This window comes from Calidris pugnax, unplaced genomic scaffold, assembly GCF_001431845.1.
Source record: "Calidris pugnax isolate Ruff unplaced genomic scaffold, ASM143184v1 scaffold268, whole genome shotgun sequence".
NCBI lineage: Eukaryota > Metazoa > Chordata > Aves > Charadriiformes > Scolopacidae > Calidris > Calidris pugnax.
The window spans coordinates 478,948-498,937 of NW_015090983.1; the positions used below are offsets into that span (position 1 = coordinate 478,948).

Below are 19,990 nucleotides of genomic sequence, written 5' to 3' on the forward strand. Positions count from 1 at the left end.
CTCTGGGCAAAGGGATGGCATTGTGAGGGCAAGGGAGTGATGAAGTCAAGGAGAAGCTGCAAACACAAGGCACAAAACTGTCCCTGTTTCCTTGCAGGCCCTGCCTGCAGGAGAGCTGCCACCACGTGGCATTGGGGAAACACGAAAGGGTGAGGAAAGGCTCTTTCTAAATCTTTGCTGTTGCCAAAAAATCATGTGATCTGGCTGCGTAGCATTTGTTTTTCTTGGCAAACTTGTAGAGGAGCCAAGAAAATGAATGGGTAGGATTTTCCTCCTACCTGCCCTGGTTTAGTGTGCTTCCTTGTCCAAGTGAAAATGAAGTGGCCCTGGGGGCAGCATGGGAAAACTTAATTGTGAGCACAGTACTGCCGACAGCAAAGAACTGGAGACAGCGAAGGACTTTGGTGGGTAGAAGGGAGAGAGTTGTGTCCTGCTGATTGCCAGATGTGCTGTGGGGACTTAACCAGCTCCTCCGTCACGAGCAGCGTTTCAAAGGTGGCTACCAGAGAGCTCGCTGCAGCAGCCTGCTCCTCGCCTGCTGCCTTTCAAAGGCATTGTACGGCCCTTAGCAAATTTTCATAACAACTTTCCTGTTTGAATAAAGAAAAAAAGCAGGCCAAGATTTCAGAAATTGCGTATGACATACTCTGAAAATTGCTGTATCTTCTCCATGTCCGTTGCTTTGTGATCTTTGAATGGTTCCAGAAATAACTTGAAAGAGATGCGTAGCTCGATTATTGCCAGCACGAGTAGCTATTGATCTAAATGACTGCTTGGAAAGAAAGGAAGATGGAGAAGCCACACTCTGCTGTCCACATGTTCAGACCTTCTGTCTCATTCTGCTTGAGCTAATGGGGAAAGACACGTATCATGACGTGGCAACAAAGAAATTCCTCTGCCCGCTTTGAAGTTATTAGATGCTTTTACATATTAAAGAAAAGTCATTAAAATACATAAAACATATGGATTTAAATATATTTTACTAACTAAACCAGCTCATATCCCACAAAACACCCCAACAGCAGCTCCTAATCCTTTGGTTTGCCCTTGACAAAATTTAGAAAAAACCTTGGGGCCACTCTGAATTGCTGTGGCTTTGCCAAAAATCCTTTTAAGTAGCCAGGAAAACCAGTAGCTGGTTGGCTGCTCCAGCGATTCTTCCTTTTTGCTGGCACCATCCTGCAGTAGATGTCACAGGAGGCTGGGAGAGGGACCTGTCCCCTCTGTCGTGCCCCTGGGAGGAGGAGCACCAGCCTCCTGTCCACACCTTGGGCCAGCACCAGGTGGCTTCAAAATGCCCTTGCTCCCTTCTCTTAGATCTCATCCTGTGTCGAATATTGAGATTGTTTTCAGCCGTTAGCTGCCACATCTGTGCTTAATTAAAGTTTGATACTATGGCCATTTTCTAGAGGTGATGTAGCTGGTTCACTGGCTTTGACAATTTCCTTTTCTGGACTTTAATCAGATGTTGTGTTGAAAAGTAGGTTTCTTACAAGCAGCTGTGGTTTAGTTTCCTTTTTGTTTTGGTATGGGTTGGATTTTTTTTGTTGTTTGTTTTTTAAAGGGGATTTTTTGTGCTCTGCCTCTCAGTCTTTACCATCTCCCTTTTTTTGTGCTACTGGACTGGTGTAACAGGGTGGGGGGGATCTTCTGCTGTAAGTTTAAAATGTGTACATGAAATATATTTATTATGGTTGCTTTTACCAAAAGTGATTTCAAAATTCCAGCATGAAACTTTCAAATATGGACTTGCCCCAAACTGACAGTTAACTTTATGAATGTGTAGATTAGAATAAAAACTCATTTGCCTTGGGGAGAATCTGAGACGAGACGGCAAAGTACCTTCTCTGATTTGTGTCAGAGAAAAACACAGTACAGAATAAATACATATTTTCCAGGAGTAATATATCATATGTGATGAGAGGCTGCATTTCATTTGCTGGACATATATACAGCGATACAGTTCAACTTGCAAAGCTGGGCAGCTAATCCAGCTTTCTTCTGACAATAGGCATTTTGGAAATCTCTCTGGACTGGGGTTTTCTGTCCACCCAGCCAAAAGAAGTTGGCACGTGCTGTGGGTAGCTCAGGGGTGGCCAAAGAGGAGCTGTGCTGAAGCGATGCACAGAGGTGTGAGTACTGATACGGCCAAGGTGCTGCCTGCTTTCAGCATAGATAAAAACACATTTTAAAAATTATACATGAAAACGATGCCATGGGATTGGATCCAACATCCATTGCTAGGACAAAAGAGAAAAGGCGTTTGCAAATGGATGTGTATTTTTTTCTATTTCTCCAGCTGTGCTGTGAGCCCACTAGATGCAGGCAGTTGCTGACCACAGGCTGGTTAAGAGATAGATCAGGACAGCACAAAGGCAACATGTGTGGGGTGACGTGCCCGTGTCAGTATTGCAGGCAGATCTAAACCAGGCCTATCCGAAAGCTCTGCGACGTCATTTTTTGGTGTGGATTTGGAGGTGAAGGGGAAATAAACCCATGGTGGGCTTCTTCCATTATTTAGCCTGACCAGGTATCAGTAGAGTCATCAGGCGATGATCTACTTCGCAGACGGTTACAGAAATACTCTCTTTTCTGACTACAGTACTACACAAAGCTGTTTAGAATTGAAATTTCTGATATTGGTGGATCCTAGAAGTTGAGCAGAGGGTTTGCAGCCAGAAACATAAGATTTGCTTGTGCATCAGGTTTGGGTGGGTAGCCTGGCCCTTTCCCAGTTGAACTGGACATCGTGCCATGGCTCACAAAGGCCTTGCAGGGATTAGATTTGGTTTGTGCAGGACTTCACAGTTCTGGGGGTTTTATCATTATTTGTACTCCATTCTGCATGAAATACAGATTAGCTTGAATCATGTTTCTATGTAAGCCTAAAGGATTTATGAGCTGCAAATTGCACACAAGTGATTGTGCTGTTGGGAATCTGGAGCCACAGGACTCCTGCACCCACCCATCTCGTCTATGTATGTGGCACACACCTGCCATCTGCAAAGCTGCCTTTAGAAAAATTATTCTTATGTCACTTATTTAACATTGATACTAGATATTTTGGGGAAATGTGGACATCTATGTATGTGGCAACACGCCTGCCATCTGCAAAGCTGCCTTTAAAAAAATAATGATTATTATTATGTTACTTATTTAACGTTGATACTAGATATTTTGGGGAAATGTGGACAGTTCAAGGAGGTGCAGGTATGGAAAGTACAACATATCTCAGGCATATAATTATGAACTCCAGGGATCTCTCGTGTGAGTTTTTAACTGGGCATATTTCACTGACAAAAAATCCCAGCAGTGCAAAATTAGATCCATTGAGAGCTTGATTAATTTTGATTTTTTTGTTTGGTTTGGTTTGTTTTCCCTGCATCTGTTCAAATCTATGGATTTAGCTGCACTTTATATGTTAAGTATATGGGACAAACCTGAAAGAATCCAGCTGTAATCATATTTCCAAATATTTTAAACCAATAATGATTTCATATCTGTGTACAAGACATTTTGTGTGAGATTAGATATGAGCCCAAAACAGTAATCGGATCCATAACGGCTTTTAATAAACAGAATTTTGAATAAACGTTTTTTAGAAAAGTACAGAATAAAAGCAGAAAATATCTCTTCCCTATTAACCATTGGTATAAATCCCAAGGTGCCTTGTTTTAATGTTACAAATTGCAGTTAGCACGAAATTGTTATGTGGAAAATATCACAGTTAAAACACAGTACTGCTGGTGTCTTACAGAATATAGGTATTAACCTTTCCTTATCTTTTCCTCCTTTTATAGCAAAGGCAAAAATTACTCTCATGTTTCCAAAATTAAAGGAAGCACTGAGAAATCAAATTGCTGCTAAAAGCCAGTTTTGTTACGCTACATCTTAATGTCAAAACTTTGATGCAAACATTTCACTACTTGCTAAAGAGGAATGGATTCGAAGCACACTATGGCAGGTCATGACTGAGCCTAATTTAGTTTTATTTGATTATTCAGCTGAGATATCTCTTGACTGTAAATGATAAGTAGAAACTATGGAAGTGTTTCCAAGCCAATGTTCGGTTATCACTGATGTTGGGATATTTTGTGTTAAGAAATGTAATTCTACAGTTATTGAATTCTGTAGTTCTCTTATTTTAGCCTACTAAGAAGAGACTAGGATTTATTTGACTTTCAAGGAATAGTTTGAAAATAAAGAGCTGAACAGAGCAGATCTGGGGGTGGAGGTGTGATTATTTTGCCAGACTCAACATGGGTGAGAGCATGCCCTGTTAACGCTGCAGCTAGAAGGACAGTGAAAAATAAACTCAGTGGACATATTGTCAGGTATAAAAACAAGCATTTTAAATTTTTTTCCCTTTCAATTTGGCATCTGAATATAGGGGGGAAAAAAACACTACTTGAGCTGCAGTAATTTTTACATAGTGTGATCTCTATTCAGAACACAATCTAGAGGAAAACGCCCTGCAGACCAAGTCCATTGGGGGTCTGCTCTCATATTTGGTGTAAAAAAACCAGGATCTGAGATCAGTCACCACTTCTCTGTCAGGTGCAGAGTCAATGAACACTTCTTGTGCTTTGTGATTTCTAGCTGCAGAGCAGCAACAGCGTTCCTCTCCCTGACTTCACTCAAAAGCCTGTCTGCCCTGCAGATCTTAATTTCACCTGTGCAGAGCATCTGCTGGGATTTCTGACCCTATCTGCGACCTCTACACTGGGATTTATTTCTATTCCTAATGCAGAGGAAAATTAATAGGACGTGTTCTCTGGAAGCTTTATGGTTTCTGAGCTTATGGACTTAGAAATGTAGGAAAAATTATTGGTGGCAGTGATAGTCATCACAAGTACAGCGGGATATACAGCACACAGCGTCTGTTGAGTGAGATCTTGTATTAAAGTGGAGTTCTACCTAGAAAGGTGTGTATATCAAAACAACTCCGCGGCAGTGAGTTGCTATTTTGATAATGAGTTTTAGTTATGATTTATGCAATAAAAACGTCTCCCTTAAAATAGAGGAAGGTGCTGTTCCTAACAAATCTTAACTAAATAATACTTATAAGCCCTTTTTTGATGCTCCCTTCCCAGCTCTCTAATGAGGGCAGGTATATTTGTAGAGAAAAATGAAGGAATTGTGATTCCCAGTCAGTCCAGTAGAGTGATAATCTTTCAAGCCATTTTGCGCACTGATTTTAACAAGCAAATACACTGACAGAGGTAGCAAGGCATTTTATAGATTCAAAGATCAGGGCACAGATAAATTGTTAGGAACAAGAGGTTTCTTAGTTTATGGAACTCAAAAATATATTTGTGATGTTAGTTTCTGAAAAGAAAACACTATTTTTAAGGGGTTTGGTGGTTTGTTTGTATTTTTTTTTTTTTTGAGGTTAGATAATCCAGGTTTGGCTCATTTTAGTCAGCAGAAAGCTCAGTCCCTATTCAGGACCCTCTTCCTGAGGAGCCGGAGCCTGGACATGACCACATCCCAGTCTGCGTAGGCCCCTTCCAGGTGACGACTCACTTCTGGTCCCGATGGGTAGCTTTGGCGACCGTGAAGCACGCGCCAGTTGTCAAACGTCACTATGTCTCCTATAAAGAGATTTCACAAAGTTAAATATTTGGTACATTACAGTTGATTCCTTCAAACAGATAACATGGAGGTAGATGTACATCAACAGTCAGGGAGCAATAATTTCATGTAGCTCGGCTGGAGACACACATCAATGACACAGTACTTTTAATTTAGCTGGTCAATCTCAACCAGAGAGGGCAGGTCCCTTCAGACCTCTGCTGCTTTTCTTGTATAACCAGGAATTAAAAAGCAGAGTGGGAGGGGAGTCCACACTGAGAAATGCAGGCCTTGAAGGGAAAGGTGACTACAGCAAATTCACTGGAAGGATAAAAAGGGTGAAAGCCACTAGGATGATTTTTATTTGATCAGACTGGTACTATTTGTAGTATACACATTCTGCATTACTACCCCTGTTAAGAGAATTCTATGAAAACAAAGTTAAGCCATTGAAAGTTAGGAAATCATGTAATTAAGGCTAGCATACCATTTTAATTCTCCTCCCTTGTGTGCCACCACTATGATAAATCTCTAATTAAATAACCTTCTAGTCTTTCTTTCCTTCTCTCCCTCCCCTCTACCATCATTTCGGTGTGTTAATTGATGGAATGGATGGTGCTAATGTAATGTGAGGTACTTTGTTTTACCATTTATTATGCGGTCTTGTAAATTATTTTATTGCACATTCCCAATAGAGAGACATTCATTTCCTCATAGACGTTTTAAGGACACTAGCATCATGGTACATGAGGCAGATACACTAATGAATTTACTTTTGTAGCATCTCTTGAGAGATGAGGGACTATTCATACCTTCATTTTATAGCTGGGGAATGGAAGAACAGAGATTAAGGCCAAAGCAGTTAAATATATGCATGGACTGACTTTTAAAAAGTAAAGGGCATTTTTGCAGCGTGTTTTATGTTCAGAACACAGCCCTGTGCAACTCTAGATGAAGTTTAGAGCATTTAGGGCTTCTGCAAATCTGCAAATCAATTTTTTTTTTTTCTTTATAGTGTAACTATGGCAAAATAAATCCATGAGATGAATGTAAGGATGCAGTATGAAATCAAATAGGTGATAGAAGGTCTGAGGTTTCCTCTCCCTACCAGTGCTAACAAAGTTTAAGTGTTTTGACTGTTAGGAAAAACATGTGAAAAATCCCTGCGAGGAGAAGCAGCTTACTGACCTGGTTTCAGCTTGTAAGTAAACTTGTGTTCAGCGCTGTTTAATAAATCATTAAATTCCTTTAGAGCTGCATAAAACGGCCTCACGTTTTCAGCTGGTATGTCAAACACTGTGTCTCTTGTTGCGTTATTATAATTGATACGAACTGCCTGGCCTCTGGAATCCACACTGTGAAACAGAGAAGGAAAGGAAAAGGAATGTGATATGTTGTTGCTGAAACATTTTAAGATGGTTAAACAACAACTGAACTCTCCTGCTGGAATTTCAGTATGTTTCTACAGTGATTGTTATTAGATTCTTCTAATTGGATTAATTAGATTGTTCTAATTGGATGTGATTAGATCTTCTAATTAATTGAGATTGTTATTAGGTTGGATTTTGATAATTAAGCCTAACTAGGAAAAGGGATGATGAGGAGAAAGTGTAGACACTTTATTTCCTCCAACATCAATATTAGGTACACTTTAATTGTAGACTCCTTAAATTCAGAAGAGATTATGATCATTTGCATTTGATCTTTTAAGAATATATAGTTTTTAATCTAAATGCTTCAAATCATGACCTGTCTTTGGCACAAAACAGAGGTACATTGGCTGGAATTTACATTAGCTGCTGTTTACCTGTGTCTGTACCTGGCAGCTGCTCTAATTCCCACCACCTCTTGGTGGTGTGTGGCAAAACAAAATAAGGAAAACTATGGTGTGTTGGTACAGAGCACAGAACAATCCACTCGCTGGCAAACACCCCTCCCCAAACCCCCCCAAGATAACTACAGACCAAGTTAAACCGGTCTTTCCCCACAAGGTGGCAGGAGCAGACCTTCTCCTACCAACATGTAATCCACCGTACAACAGGGATTTTAGTTTTCGATGTTGTTGAAACCACTCACTCTATAATCTTTTGTTTACATTGCACAGCAAAATCACAGTAGTCCACCCCAACATCTGTATAGTCCACAGCAGTAGAGGACAGGATCTGGTACGCCTGAGGATTCTGTTTCTTCAGCTTGTTGGATACATGAAATCCATCTACAACTTCACTTTCTCCTCCTGCAGCTGTTTGCTTTATACAATGGAGAAGCTGAACCTGGAATGAATTAACATCTCATTACAAGAAGAATTAGCTTGCCTATTTAACAGCTCATTAGTATCAGTCCCCTCATATCTGTGGTTCTGGTTTTTTGTTTTGGTTTGGTTTTTTTCAGCAAAAGGCTGAGTTCCCACTACTGCAGCTTCACAGTGCTCTGCCACTACTGTCACACAGGCAGAAAATTAAAGTAGCATGTTCATAATTCCGTCCCATTTGGGATATCTTCTAATGCTTGCATCATGCAAGTGAATTGCAAAGCTCTGCTCTCACTTCTTTCCTTTGAGTCCCTCTTTGCGACAGTCGTATCATTTTTAAATACATTGCGGTCTTATCTGAACATAGAGGATTAGTTTTCTCTTGCAGAAACAAAATTACTGTCAATTATCTGCTCAGAGAGGGGGAAAAGGTGGCTCTTGTATAAAGCAACAGGCCCAATGTCTCTATCATAAAGTGGGATTAAGAGTTTCATCTCATTTCACAGTGAAATTGCTGAGGTGTAAGACGGAGCAGAAAGCCTAAACCTGGGCTCTTGGTTGCACCAGGGTCAATCTGAGCTGCTGATACAGGCAGTAAAACTTCCTGTGGCATTAGAGAGCCCAGCATCACACAGAGTGTAACCACTCATCATCTCAGCCAAACGACAGAAAATACACCTGGCACACCGATGGTAACAGTGTCCACCTTTCCCTTCCATGATGGTGAATTATTTCTGAGACCACAAGGAGGAAAAAACAACCAAACAAACAAGAGCCAGGAGGAGAAAGAGGAGCAGAGAGCAGGGTTTGCCCCAGAATATCCTCAGCTGCTGGACCCATAGACCTTGATGATGGTGATGAAGGGGGAAACTGAAATAACTGAGACTGCAGCAGAGGGAGTTCAGTGGAAAGGTGGTGAGCTAGGTCATTCATGAGATGAAGCAGCTTTCTGCCCTCCTGCCATGCTCCTTTCAGCCACCGAGCTGTGGGGAGGGAGGACTCGGGGCTCCCACTGAAGGGAGCACAAGGCAACCAGCTCTTTTCTTTTGTGGCCGCTGCCGGCTTTGCATACGTAGTGTAAGCAATAGTGTGCTGCAGGGTAAATGACTCTGGAAAAGTTCAAAGGGAGAATTTAGTTCAAATGAGAGTTTAGGTTAATATTCTAGACAGCTAATGTTTCTGCTAGATTTATATAATCAGTTTTATGGTGAGTTCTTGGTATGTTTTGGCTTTTTCGGTTGTTTGGCTTTTTGTGCATTAGAGAGCCCAGCATCACACAGAGTGTAACCACTCATCATCTCAGCCAAACGACAGAAAATACACCTGGCACACCGATGGTAACAGTGTCCACCTTTCCCTTCCATGATGGTGAATTATTTCTGAGACCACAAGGAGGAAAAAACAACCAAACAAACAAGAGCCAGGAGGAGAAAGAGGAGCAGAGAGCAGGGTTTGCCCCAGAATATCCTCAGCTGCTGGACCCATAGACCTTGATGATGGTGATGAAGGGGGAAACTGAAATAACTGAGACTGCAGCAGAGGGAGTTCAGTGGAAAGGTGGTGAGCTAGGTCATTCATGAGATGAAGCAGCTTTCTGCCCTCCTGCCATGCTCCTTTCAGCCACCGAGCTGTGGGGAGGGAGGACTCGGGGCTCCCACTGAAGGGAGCACAAGGCAACCAGCTCTTTTCTTTTGTGGCCGCTGCCGGCTTTGCATACGTAGTGTAAGCAATAGTGTGCTGCAGGGTAAATGACTCTGGAAAAGTTCAAAGGGAGAATTTAGTTCAAATGAGAGTTTAGGTTAATATTCTAGACAGCTAATGTTTCTGCTAGATTTATATAATCAGTTTTATGGTGAGTTCTTGGTGTGTTTTGGCTTTTTTGGTTGTTTGGCTTTTTGCGAGGGGGTGTTGGGGTTTTGTTGTTTTTTTTTTTTTTGATGTTTTGGCTTTTTCGGTTGTTTGGCTTTTTGTGAGGGGGTGTTGGGGTTTTGTTGGTTTTTTTTTTTTTGATCAGGATACCTCCTGGAAAAATAGTTGCCAGATCAAAACCTAGGAAATCCTAAAAATATTTTTACAGCATGGCTCTGAAACTAATCATCATCCATTTATAAACATTTCTTCAAATATTTGTAGTGAATATGTCTTAAGAGTTCAAATATTGTGTAATAGCTAGATAAAGAAAAGTGCATATTCAGGACAATGTTCAAACATAATTCAATGTACTTTAATACTTTTATTTCTTGCGAGCACGTTAGAATGAAAAAGGTTATGCTCTTTTTCTAATGTTTCATAGCAGAGTGTGAGCTTTGGCGCAGACAAGACAGTGAGCTAATTCACATCTGCTCTCTATTAATGAAACCCTGCTCCGTTCTTACTCCATGTTAATGAACAGCATCTAAATGATTTTAATAGGTGATGTTACTGTGAAGTATTTGGTATTTCCTATTATATTGGCTTTTTGTTTAATTATAGAAACAATTGATACAGAGTACCCTAAAATATTAGAAGGGGAAACTATAGGTATGAAGCTTATAGATGCAAACTTTTCCAGGATTATTTTTGTTCCTTTGTACCTGTTCCTACTACTTTCCAGTTTTCTGGTGAATTATGTGAATTAGGCTTTGATATGACAGGGCTGAGGTGAAAATGTATTTCATATAGTGGTTCATCTTCACAGTGCCCTTTTTTCTCTATTATGAAGGGGCGAACAATTAAATCAATTAATAGAAAACAACATCCTAATCTTATTTCTTCTAATACATTCTCCTCCTGAGGTGAACAGACAGCTCCTAAAATGTCAAAACTTCACTACAGCATGTAGATACCCAACTGCTTCAATGTGATGGAAGCAGTATCAGAACCACATACAGGACCCTAATGCTTTTTCATACAATAATATTCTCAATACTTTGTGAATTTCCACTTAAACAATCCCATTATCCATGCTGTAATTTTTATGCAGAACTTACATTATAATGTATATATCGCATACCCATGTGTGTATAGATTGTTATGCAGATTACTATAGTTATTTTTACATTGCCCTTTTAAGACAAAATTCAGAGTCACCATGCTAACCATATTTCACAGTGTAGGAATATTTCCCTTTCCCCTTTTGTGTTGTGAAAAAGGCTCACCTTACCCCAGGTGGATGCTGCAGAACAGGGTAATCGGTGTGAAAACATAGTTTCCCGGTTGTGTAAGCCACGTTGTTAGCATCTGCTTTGTCTTGCACTTGCCAAGTTGGTCTTTATAATGAAAGGGAAAAAGGAAAACATGTTAAAACAGCCAGCCCGCATGCCAGACAGTACACACTGAAACTGTGAAATCACAGCACAAAAGAGTCATTCCATCTTTGAACATGAAAATATTGCAAAATTATAAGGAGATAACGATTGAGCAGTGTCGCCCACACCAGAAAAGGCTTATCTCAAGCTAGAAACTTTAACGTGCAGAGGGATGCCTGGCCCCAGCACAGTATCCAGAAGAATGATGGCTTTCTAGTGGTGGCACTTTGCTGGATGCAAAGATCAGTTGAAGCCACAAACTGAGAGGCAGCTGTTAGGAGAAATAGTCATCTTAATACTGAGGCTTCAGAGATAAGAAAGTCAAAGTTGGCTTATTTCTTTTTATCAACCTTCCACTTTTCCCTGTCAGGTGGAGCACATTATCAATGAAATATGAAATTGTTAAACGCTATGTAACTTTCCCCAAAAATTATTTTTAAAGCTTTATGATCTTAGAACATATAGAGAATCCTTTGAAGGGGGATCTTTCCTGTAACTTGAAGGTTTACTGCTCCAGGAAAATGTCTGGATGAAAGGCTTTGTAACTGCTTCCCTTTCACTGACTCTCTTTCTGAGAACTAACCCTACTTATTTTGTTACATAGTTTCTGTCTTGAAATTTAACAAAATTCGGTAGGAAAGGGTACTGATAACAGCAAAAGAAATGGTTACAAAGACTCCCAGCACAATCAAAATCCGTTTTGAGCGAGATGCCCTGCAGGAGAACTTAAGACCAAAAAGCACTGATTTTGTTTGTAGAGAGTTCACATGATTGAAGACAGTCCTCAGCGGATGCATGTCGTAGATCCAGACATTTGTCTGGAAAAGTGTAAGTCACCATATGCAGTCCATGTAATCACAGGAGCATAAGTGATTTAAAAGAAAATATGAAACTCATTTTCCCTTGTGAAATACTACAGACCAAATATATTATGTTTCAGATGGTGTCTAGCATTACTTCTTAATAATAGTTTAAAAAGAAAATAGGCTAAAGAATGTACAGACCAAAGTGATTTATATATAATATACAAACATGTTCTAGAAGTGATATTTATTATAGGAACTCTGCAAAATGCTAAAACTAAATTTCTGAAATTGCTAGAGGGAAAATCCCCTTGAATATTTGCAAATGTGTTTAACTGGCTGAGGAAAAACCCCTTTTATTATTTGGTACAGCACACACTCATCAGTACATTACTTCAGCACTCAAGTATGGTAACTTCAGCCACACTTCCCTAGTTCCGAATTTTATTGCCAAAAAATAGCACATTATATCATCCTTGTCATTAGTGTTGAAGGTAGCTACGTTCACTACATCTTTAATTTTAAAGGCTCCAGTGTCACTTGATGAATCTAAAACAATTTAACACATTTTAATTGTCTCATATGCAATATATACAATTACTGGAATGGTAGTATCTTCTAAAATCATTGTAAAGTTTTGTAAAAGCAATCAGTGCTTCCGTGCTGTTACACTTGGCGATGGAAGCTGGTCCCTGGGAGACTTCCTTACATGCAAGGAGCTTTGGTCAAAGCTCCAGTTACCGACTTGAAGTCAGCGATGATTAAAAAGACAAAGTGATGCTAATAGGGAGCTCAGCACTGAATATGAAAAAAATCAACCTTACTTTGTCAAAGTCTCAACTGAGCTGAAGTATCGACTCAGTCATGGGGAGAACGAAAGGAAGAAAATGTGGGTAATGTCAGATGACTCTTGGCCCTTAGGGAGAGCAAAGTGGGTTGGAATGGTTTATGGTTTAGTAATTAGGGTCAGATTTCAACATCAATTGCTCAGGCTGTTTGACAGAGGAGGAAATTTGGCACCAGGCAGGTGTAGCAATTTTTTGCATTAAGTGGCAATGTGAGCTCAGTCTCCCTGAGCAGAAAATTAGCCTGTCTGTTACATCCTTAGTCTTGCAAAACTGCTGCACTAGGATCTGAAGCCACACTTGAGTCATCTTTATTGCACTTGCACTTTATTTAAAATCTAAGTCTCATTCATAAGTCATCTGGGACCCATGTCCTTCTCTTGCAGCTGAAGCCGCCTGGGAGGTGCAGATGGTTTGATTATTTCAGGGGGAGCACAAGGGATCTGAAGGAAGCCCTTGGTGCCACCCAAAGCCCTGGAGAAGGCTTCAGAACAAGGGAGGAGCACAAGGTCTAGGGCATGAGAAGCTGGTGAAATGAAGTGTGGTATGACTGGAGACCTAGTTAATGGAGTTGTGCCTCTACAGCATAATGAAAATTGTTAATTTAAAAACGTGGAATCCCTGGTGTTGTTACATACAGAGAATGTTTTCACTTTTTACAGTAATGACGTTTTAGGTAGCATGTACCAAAGAGAAATCTAGACAAGAAAAAAGGCTTTTGTTTTTCCACGTGTCAGAGTTATATTCGTTGCTGTTACATTTCAGTTTAAAATTCATGGCCCTGTTGAGGTAACGTTTTATTTGGCAAGCTTGCCAATTCCAAATTTATCCTTTTATTTGTAATATTTGGTAGGCATTGTATTTGGCTGCTAGTGAAACAGCATGGGAACTACCCAAAGTTATTATTTTATTACAGTTGTAAAAGCCACCTCAGAATTGGATACCAGTAAGAAATGAAATTTTGTTTTAGAGAAGAGATGGACTGTAAAATGCTGCTCTGTTTGTTAAGACTGAGTTTCTGTTTTTAGGCTGGGTTCCAGCTATACATGGTAAAAAAATACAAAATTTGTTCCTTATAAAACATTTACCCAAACCACCCCCCACCAAATATCTGAAAATAAACCAGAACCATTAAAGTCTTTTTCAAGACTTGATGTGATGAATTACACATTAAACAGACACTGGGTTATTAAACTCTCTGAATACAGTTCTGTAACTTTTTTCTGATAAGTTTTGCATGTTACCACTTCATACACATCTATATTAAAACATATGAAACTAGTTTTGTGACTTAATTTTTAAAAAATACTTTATGGATAATTTCTTAAGCTGCTACACATAACGATAGAAAGTTTATGCATTATACTGGTTGTATTATCCAGCACTTGAGGAATTCCTCTCTCCCTACTATTATTATTATTTTTTTTTTACACAGAGCTCTTAAGGAAAATACGTGATCTAAAGAGTCATTTAATTTTCTTTTTTTTTTCCAAAGCATTAACCACAATCATCATCAGTATGGCAATGAGAGCAGCTGAACATCGCTAAGGACGTGTGCTCTGTGTGTGTGCTCGTGCCCAGGGAGGGAGGGGAGTTGGTGGACAGCAGTGTGGGAGAAAGGAGAGCAACCCTTTTAAGCAGGTTTAGCATTTTGCAACCCTACTTTCTATTTACAGCCTTTACTTGAAATCTAGACTAGTCTGCAAAACTGGTCTTTGGATGTCAGGCTCTCTTTGACCTTATGCTCTTCAGATTTTAATTTAATATTGCAAAATCAACCTAATCATACACAGAAACATAATTAGCAAATGTCAAATGACCTAGAGTAAATCTAACCATGGTGGCTCACTTGGGATGATGTAAACCAGACTGCAAGACTCTCAAATGCTAGAGTTGTGTTTAAAAAGCAAAAAGGAAAAAAACACAAACTCAGTTAAACTAAATATTGTAACTCAGTATGTTTTCTTTTAAATACAGAATTTGTAGTCTATTGGAAAATTTGAAACCCTCTTTCTGCAGCCTAATAAATACAAGAATTAGCAAATAGGTTTTGGAAAAGCAAGGAGACTTACCGCCTTTTATTGTTCCTTTATTGTGAACCCTAATACTTAAGAAAACATAAAAATAAGGTTTAATCAACACCAATAGTAAATCTGATTTAAACGGTGAAAGGAGCTAAAACCATTGCTTAAATGGTGTGGACCAAGGTCACACTTCAACGTTGATCTCATATGGAACATTAATGTGTGGGAGGGTCTTTGTAGGATGTATTAAAATACTTTTAAATATATTTGTATATATGTGTGTGTATATATATGTGTGTAGTGTATATATATATGTGTGTGTATATATATATATTGATATGTAAAAGACTTTTATTGATATGTATTGATATGTATTACTTTTATTGAAACCATCTTTAAAGAGAGTAAACATTAATGTAGAATCATAGAATCACAGAATTGTCTAGGTTGGAAGGGATGTTTAAGATCATCTAGTCCAACCATCAAATTTAAGCTGACTTTAAACAACCTGAAGCATTGAATAATCATTACTGCTTATAATCATATTAGGAAAGAATCAGTGAGGGGCAAGATAACTTTTTTTTTAATTGGGAAAAAAAAAACCATTCTGATGACACAACTGATAAACTGGCCCTAGGGCAATCTGAATCTCTTGCTAGCTGAACTTAGACAAGGAAAGTATATGCTAACAGGTAACGTACCTTCATACGCTAAGGGACTTTTCAGTCTCTCTTACACATAGCAGCTATCACATGCTGGGTGTTGCAGACAGTTGGCAGCGATTTTAAACCACCAGGATGATTAAGAGCTGAGGCAGAGCACCAGGCAGAATGGTAGACTTTTTTATCTTACAATGCCACTGAGGTAAATATCAAAAACTTTTGAATACCTTGGTGAAAAACATGTTACAAGGCTCAGCAGGTGAAAAACAGTGGGCTGCCCCATCAAGAACACTGGTCAGGAAGATTTAGTCATATCCAGTTTTAGGCACTAGGAACTTCTTCTAGATGCAGTTTCTCATCCCTGAAATTTAGGAAAGCAACTGAAGGTTCTGTTGTAACCCATGCACGGATCCATGCTATCTGTTGAAGGGGCTGTATGGGTTGGGGTTTTTTTGTTGTTGGGTTTTTTTTTTTTCTTTTTGAGTCTTCTGCCACCTCCTCCCCCTCTCTCTCTCCCACCCCCCCCCACACCGAAGTATTTTGGAGATAATATATACTTTCTGTTAGTGGTATGCTTTAACAAAGAATCAACATTTTTTGTTGTTATGTGGTGCTTGCTATATTCATTCCTAACTCAAGATGGTTGTGCATCTCTCTGGATACAAACAGAATTCATGTTTCAGCCTCCAGCCATCAAGGAAAGCTCGGTGAGGGCGTGAAACCTAAGAACCTCCTTATATCTGTTATTAGGATGATGTCAAAACAGAAGTAGAAAGCAGTAGTATTTTTCTAATGATGCAAGCTTTAAATTGAGACTGTAGTAGACTGCCAAACATAGAAGTGCTTAACATTGAGGGTGGTGAGGCATTGGAACAGGTTGCCCAGAGAAGCTGTGGCTGCCCCATCCCTGGAGGGGTTCAAGGCCAGGCTGGATGGGGCTTTGAGCAACCTGGTCTGGTGGGAGGTGTCCCTGCCCAGGGCAGGGGGTTGGAACTGGATGATCTTTAAGGTCCCTTCCAACTCGAACCATTCTATGATTAGGAATGCCTTTAACAGTAGAAAATATTTCATAACACTGGATGAGGTTTCCAAGTCGAGCAGGAGGTTCTGCTCCTATTTATTTCAGTAGAATTAACCTGACTGAATCCCAGTTACCTTTGAAAACCACTTTTCCTTCTGGCACAGTAAGCAGAAAGGGGAAACCACACCTTAATGAAAGCACATTATCTTAACTACCCTAGTATATTTATACATTACTCCCTTTAAATCTTTACAAATATTTATCATGGCTGCTATAATTGACAAAAAAGCTTCATAATATTACGGTATTTTAAAGCAATTATTTTCTCCATCCCCTCTTTTGGGAAGACAATAGAAAAAAAACAAAATGCTATTATCACTAGCTGTTCTACATGCTATGAATTCACTTCAGTTTCTAGAAGATTTCTTGAGCCAACTTTCCTTATTTACAAACAAGAAAAAATTCTGCACAAACAGGTTGACTTTCAACATAAATGAAACAAAAATGAAGGCTGGAGATTGGGTAAGAAGCAACTTATACACTGCTAGAAGTTGCTAGTATATTGTAATAGCTATTTCTCTGTCTCTTAATCTAAAAACCAGCACCATCAATGACATCTTTTTCTATAGCTAATGATGGAACCACATTTGCAAAATGACGATGTTAAAAAAAAGTCTTAATAAGCATTATAGCTTGAAGAAGGGAACTTTTACTCACCTTCCCTGGCTCACCTCACCTCCCCACACCCCAATTAACATTCTGAGTTAATTTATTTCTCCTGCTATCACAGTGCTGCTCTTACCAACCTCACCTGCATTGCATATTCCTGCAGGGCTCATACGTGCCTTCACACAGGAGTGTTAAGGAGCAGAAAAGTCTTTCCTTCTGATTTGTAGTCTTGAGGGAATGTGGTCTTTCTGGCCAAGGTTGGATTTTTTTTCCCCACTGCTATTTATTTTATATTTTTTTAGACAAAGGAGGAGACACATGGAGATATGGCCCACTTGGTTTGTTTGATTATTCTCTGAACTAGAGGTAAATCCAAGTGAAGAAGAAGTCTAGCCAATCTTTTATTCTATTATGGGGGAGAAGGGGCCTTTTCAGATGGGAAACCCTGAATGTTTCTGATTTTGGTGGTTACTCAGGCACCAAGAAATCACAACTATATTGAAATGTTACTATCTATTTCTGTGAATTGCTTTTTTTTTTTTTTTTTTTTAAAGAATAAGCACACATACAAGGAATAGTGTTTTTTATATACACTGTAAAAAGTTATACCAACAGCTCGGGGTGAAGGACAGGGCCATAAGGTAGCTAATAACATTGCTCTTTACTTAGCTAGATGGAGGTCACTGACACAACTCAGCAACCACCATCACTTGTTTACTCACCTAGTAGGCACTTGAGGAGGCAGAGGTTCATCTTACCACCCCTTGGCATCAAAAAGATGATTTACAGGTTCCTGCTTGCACTCCTGCAGGCAAAGCTCTTACTTTTGCAAAAAAGCAGTCTTAAAAAAAAATGCTTGCTGGGACGGGTTGTGGCTTTCCAGAGCAGACTCAGTTGAAAGCAGGGGAAATAGGTACTCTGCCCATCTTCTCGGTGATGTGCGACACAATAATATCATCTAAGCCTTACCTATTTCCATGACTCAAAATCAGGCTAAGGAAAAGATTCAGTACAGATAACTTCCTCTATTCAGAAGGCTATCTCTTATTTGAAATCATCTGTTTTCAGCCATTTTTCCTTCACTCAGCAGTCGATGTTATAGCTGCTGGTCTCTACACACCCTGCCTGCGATAGCAAAGCAATCATCTTATACAGAATATTAACTGGCACCACATTTTCTAATACGCAGAGAAGAAAAAAATGTCACCTATTTTTAATAAGTTAATCCACAAAAGAGGTCCAGCAAGCTGAAGTGACATACATGAGAGGTAACTACTTAGCCAGCAAAGCAAGGATATTAAAAGCCAAACTCACCCATAGAAAGTCAGGCGCAGGAACCCAATCCGGTGGCCAAGTTTAACCAACTCTCCCTGCCTGGCAGCAGCTCCTGTTAGCAGCACGATTCCTACTTTCTTTAGGGTGCACAGCCACTTATAAGCGCTCTCATCGTTGTACATGACTTCTTCAAAAGGTATCTCGGGAAGTTGCAGGTCTGAGCCCCAGTACTGGCGTTCTGAAAGGGAAGAAATACAGAGACAAGCACTTAGCTGTTTTAGCATCAAAGCTCAGGACGTAGTGGAAGTATGAAGTTAATGAGATTTCTGTGCATTTGTAAATGTGCCCTCAGTCCTGCAGTCAGCCACCTGAAACTGGGCCCCTGAGTTTGCATGGATAACAAGCAATATTTATAATGAAATTCAACAAAACATCGTAGTAAAGAAATTTTAACTCGGAAGTTGTATGAAAGACCTTTTGAAAGGGATATTTTTTTGTTAACAGTAGATCAGAACTGTGCACGTTCATTTTTCTGTCTGTACTGGTGAACCACAAGAGTGAAAATTTGAAGCTAAGACTGCTTTGAAACTTGCATGTCTAGGTAAAATACCATGAAGGTCTCCCTCAGAGGTATTATCATATGGATATATCATAATGAAAAGATTATATTCCTGATGAAGGAATAAGAGAAAACACACATCAATATAACAGCTTAGAAGCAGAGTAACTACCTCAATTGCATAAATGACCAATCAATTTTCTTTTGTAGATTTATCTTCATGAAACTATTTCTAGTTGTGTTACGTTCTGCAGGAAAGTGTAATTCCTTGTCTTTTCCTCTGCAGACTTTTTCGTGAGGATTTATCTTATTTCAGGAAGATGCAAAGGAGAGCCCAAGATCTGAACAAATCCAGGGTGAAGAAAATGATGGAAAGATTGAGTGGTGAGTAAGAAGTTATGTAACTACGTCATGCTTCAGAGCTGGAGCCGAATAAGGGGAGCCTCAACATGGCAGCTGGAGAGCTGAAAGCCAAGTGACAGAGCTCCAGAAAACACTGAGGATCTTCTAACTAAATAATCAGGCCCTAAACATTTTTTTTCCCTTTTGTATAAATGGCCAGAAACTGCCAGCAGGTGCCTGAGGCATGATTAGCAGCCTCTCTGGTTGCTATGTAATCTCTGGGATGACAACACTCTGCCCAGGGAGCCATGTAAATTGTTTTCTGAGGGGTGACCACAGCAGAAGGTGCTGAGGGGAGGCATGGCCCAGGCCCAGAGAGCCACAAGCTGCCAAGATCCTGGGCTCTGCACAGCTGTACCTCCAGTGCATGGACCTCTACCCTGCTCCCACACGAAACCTTCACACAGCGTATTCAATTCTAATGCACAGGAAAAAAAATCACTTTATCATTGAACAGAGAGCATCCAAGCCTTTATATCCCCCCACCATGACAGCACTCCATCCTCTCCACTGACTGCAGCTGGGGTGGCTGAGGTGCCATGAAGTGGCAGTGGGTGACCAGAGGTACCAACAGCCATGGCTCAGCTCATTTCAGAAGCAAAATAACCCCGGTGGCTG

At 39.8% G+C, this 19,990-nt stretch overlaps 1 protein-coding gene across 2 annotated transcripts in view; it reads right to left on the reverse strand.

Moving 5' to 3' along the window:
* Window positions 1-3,550: 3,550 nt before the first annotated feature.
* BBOX1 (butyrobetaine (gamma), 2-oxoglutarate dioxygenase (gamma-butyrobetaine hydroxylase) 1) overlaps window positions 3,551-19,990 on the reverse strand; it is a 35,517-nt gene continuing 19,077 nt past the window's right edge. For both annotated transcript variants that reach the window (XM_014953781.1, XM_014953780.1), the window contains exons 4-8: window positions 18,451-18,649; window positions 10,968-11,073; window positions 7,651-7,847; window positions 6,763-6,929; window positions 3,551-5,594 (exon numbers count right to left, since the gene is read on the reverse strand). In XM_014953781.1, the coding sequence (XP_014809267.1) occupies window positions 5,434-5,594; window positions 6,763-6,929; window positions 7,651-7,847; window positions 10,968-11,073; window positions 18,451-18,649 (830 nt within the window). In that variant the 3' untranslated portion in view covers window positions 3,551-5,433. The remainder of the gene's footprint in view (window positions 5,595-6,762; window positions 6,930-7,650; window positions 7,848-10,967; window positions 11,074-18,450; window positions 18,650-19,990) is intronic.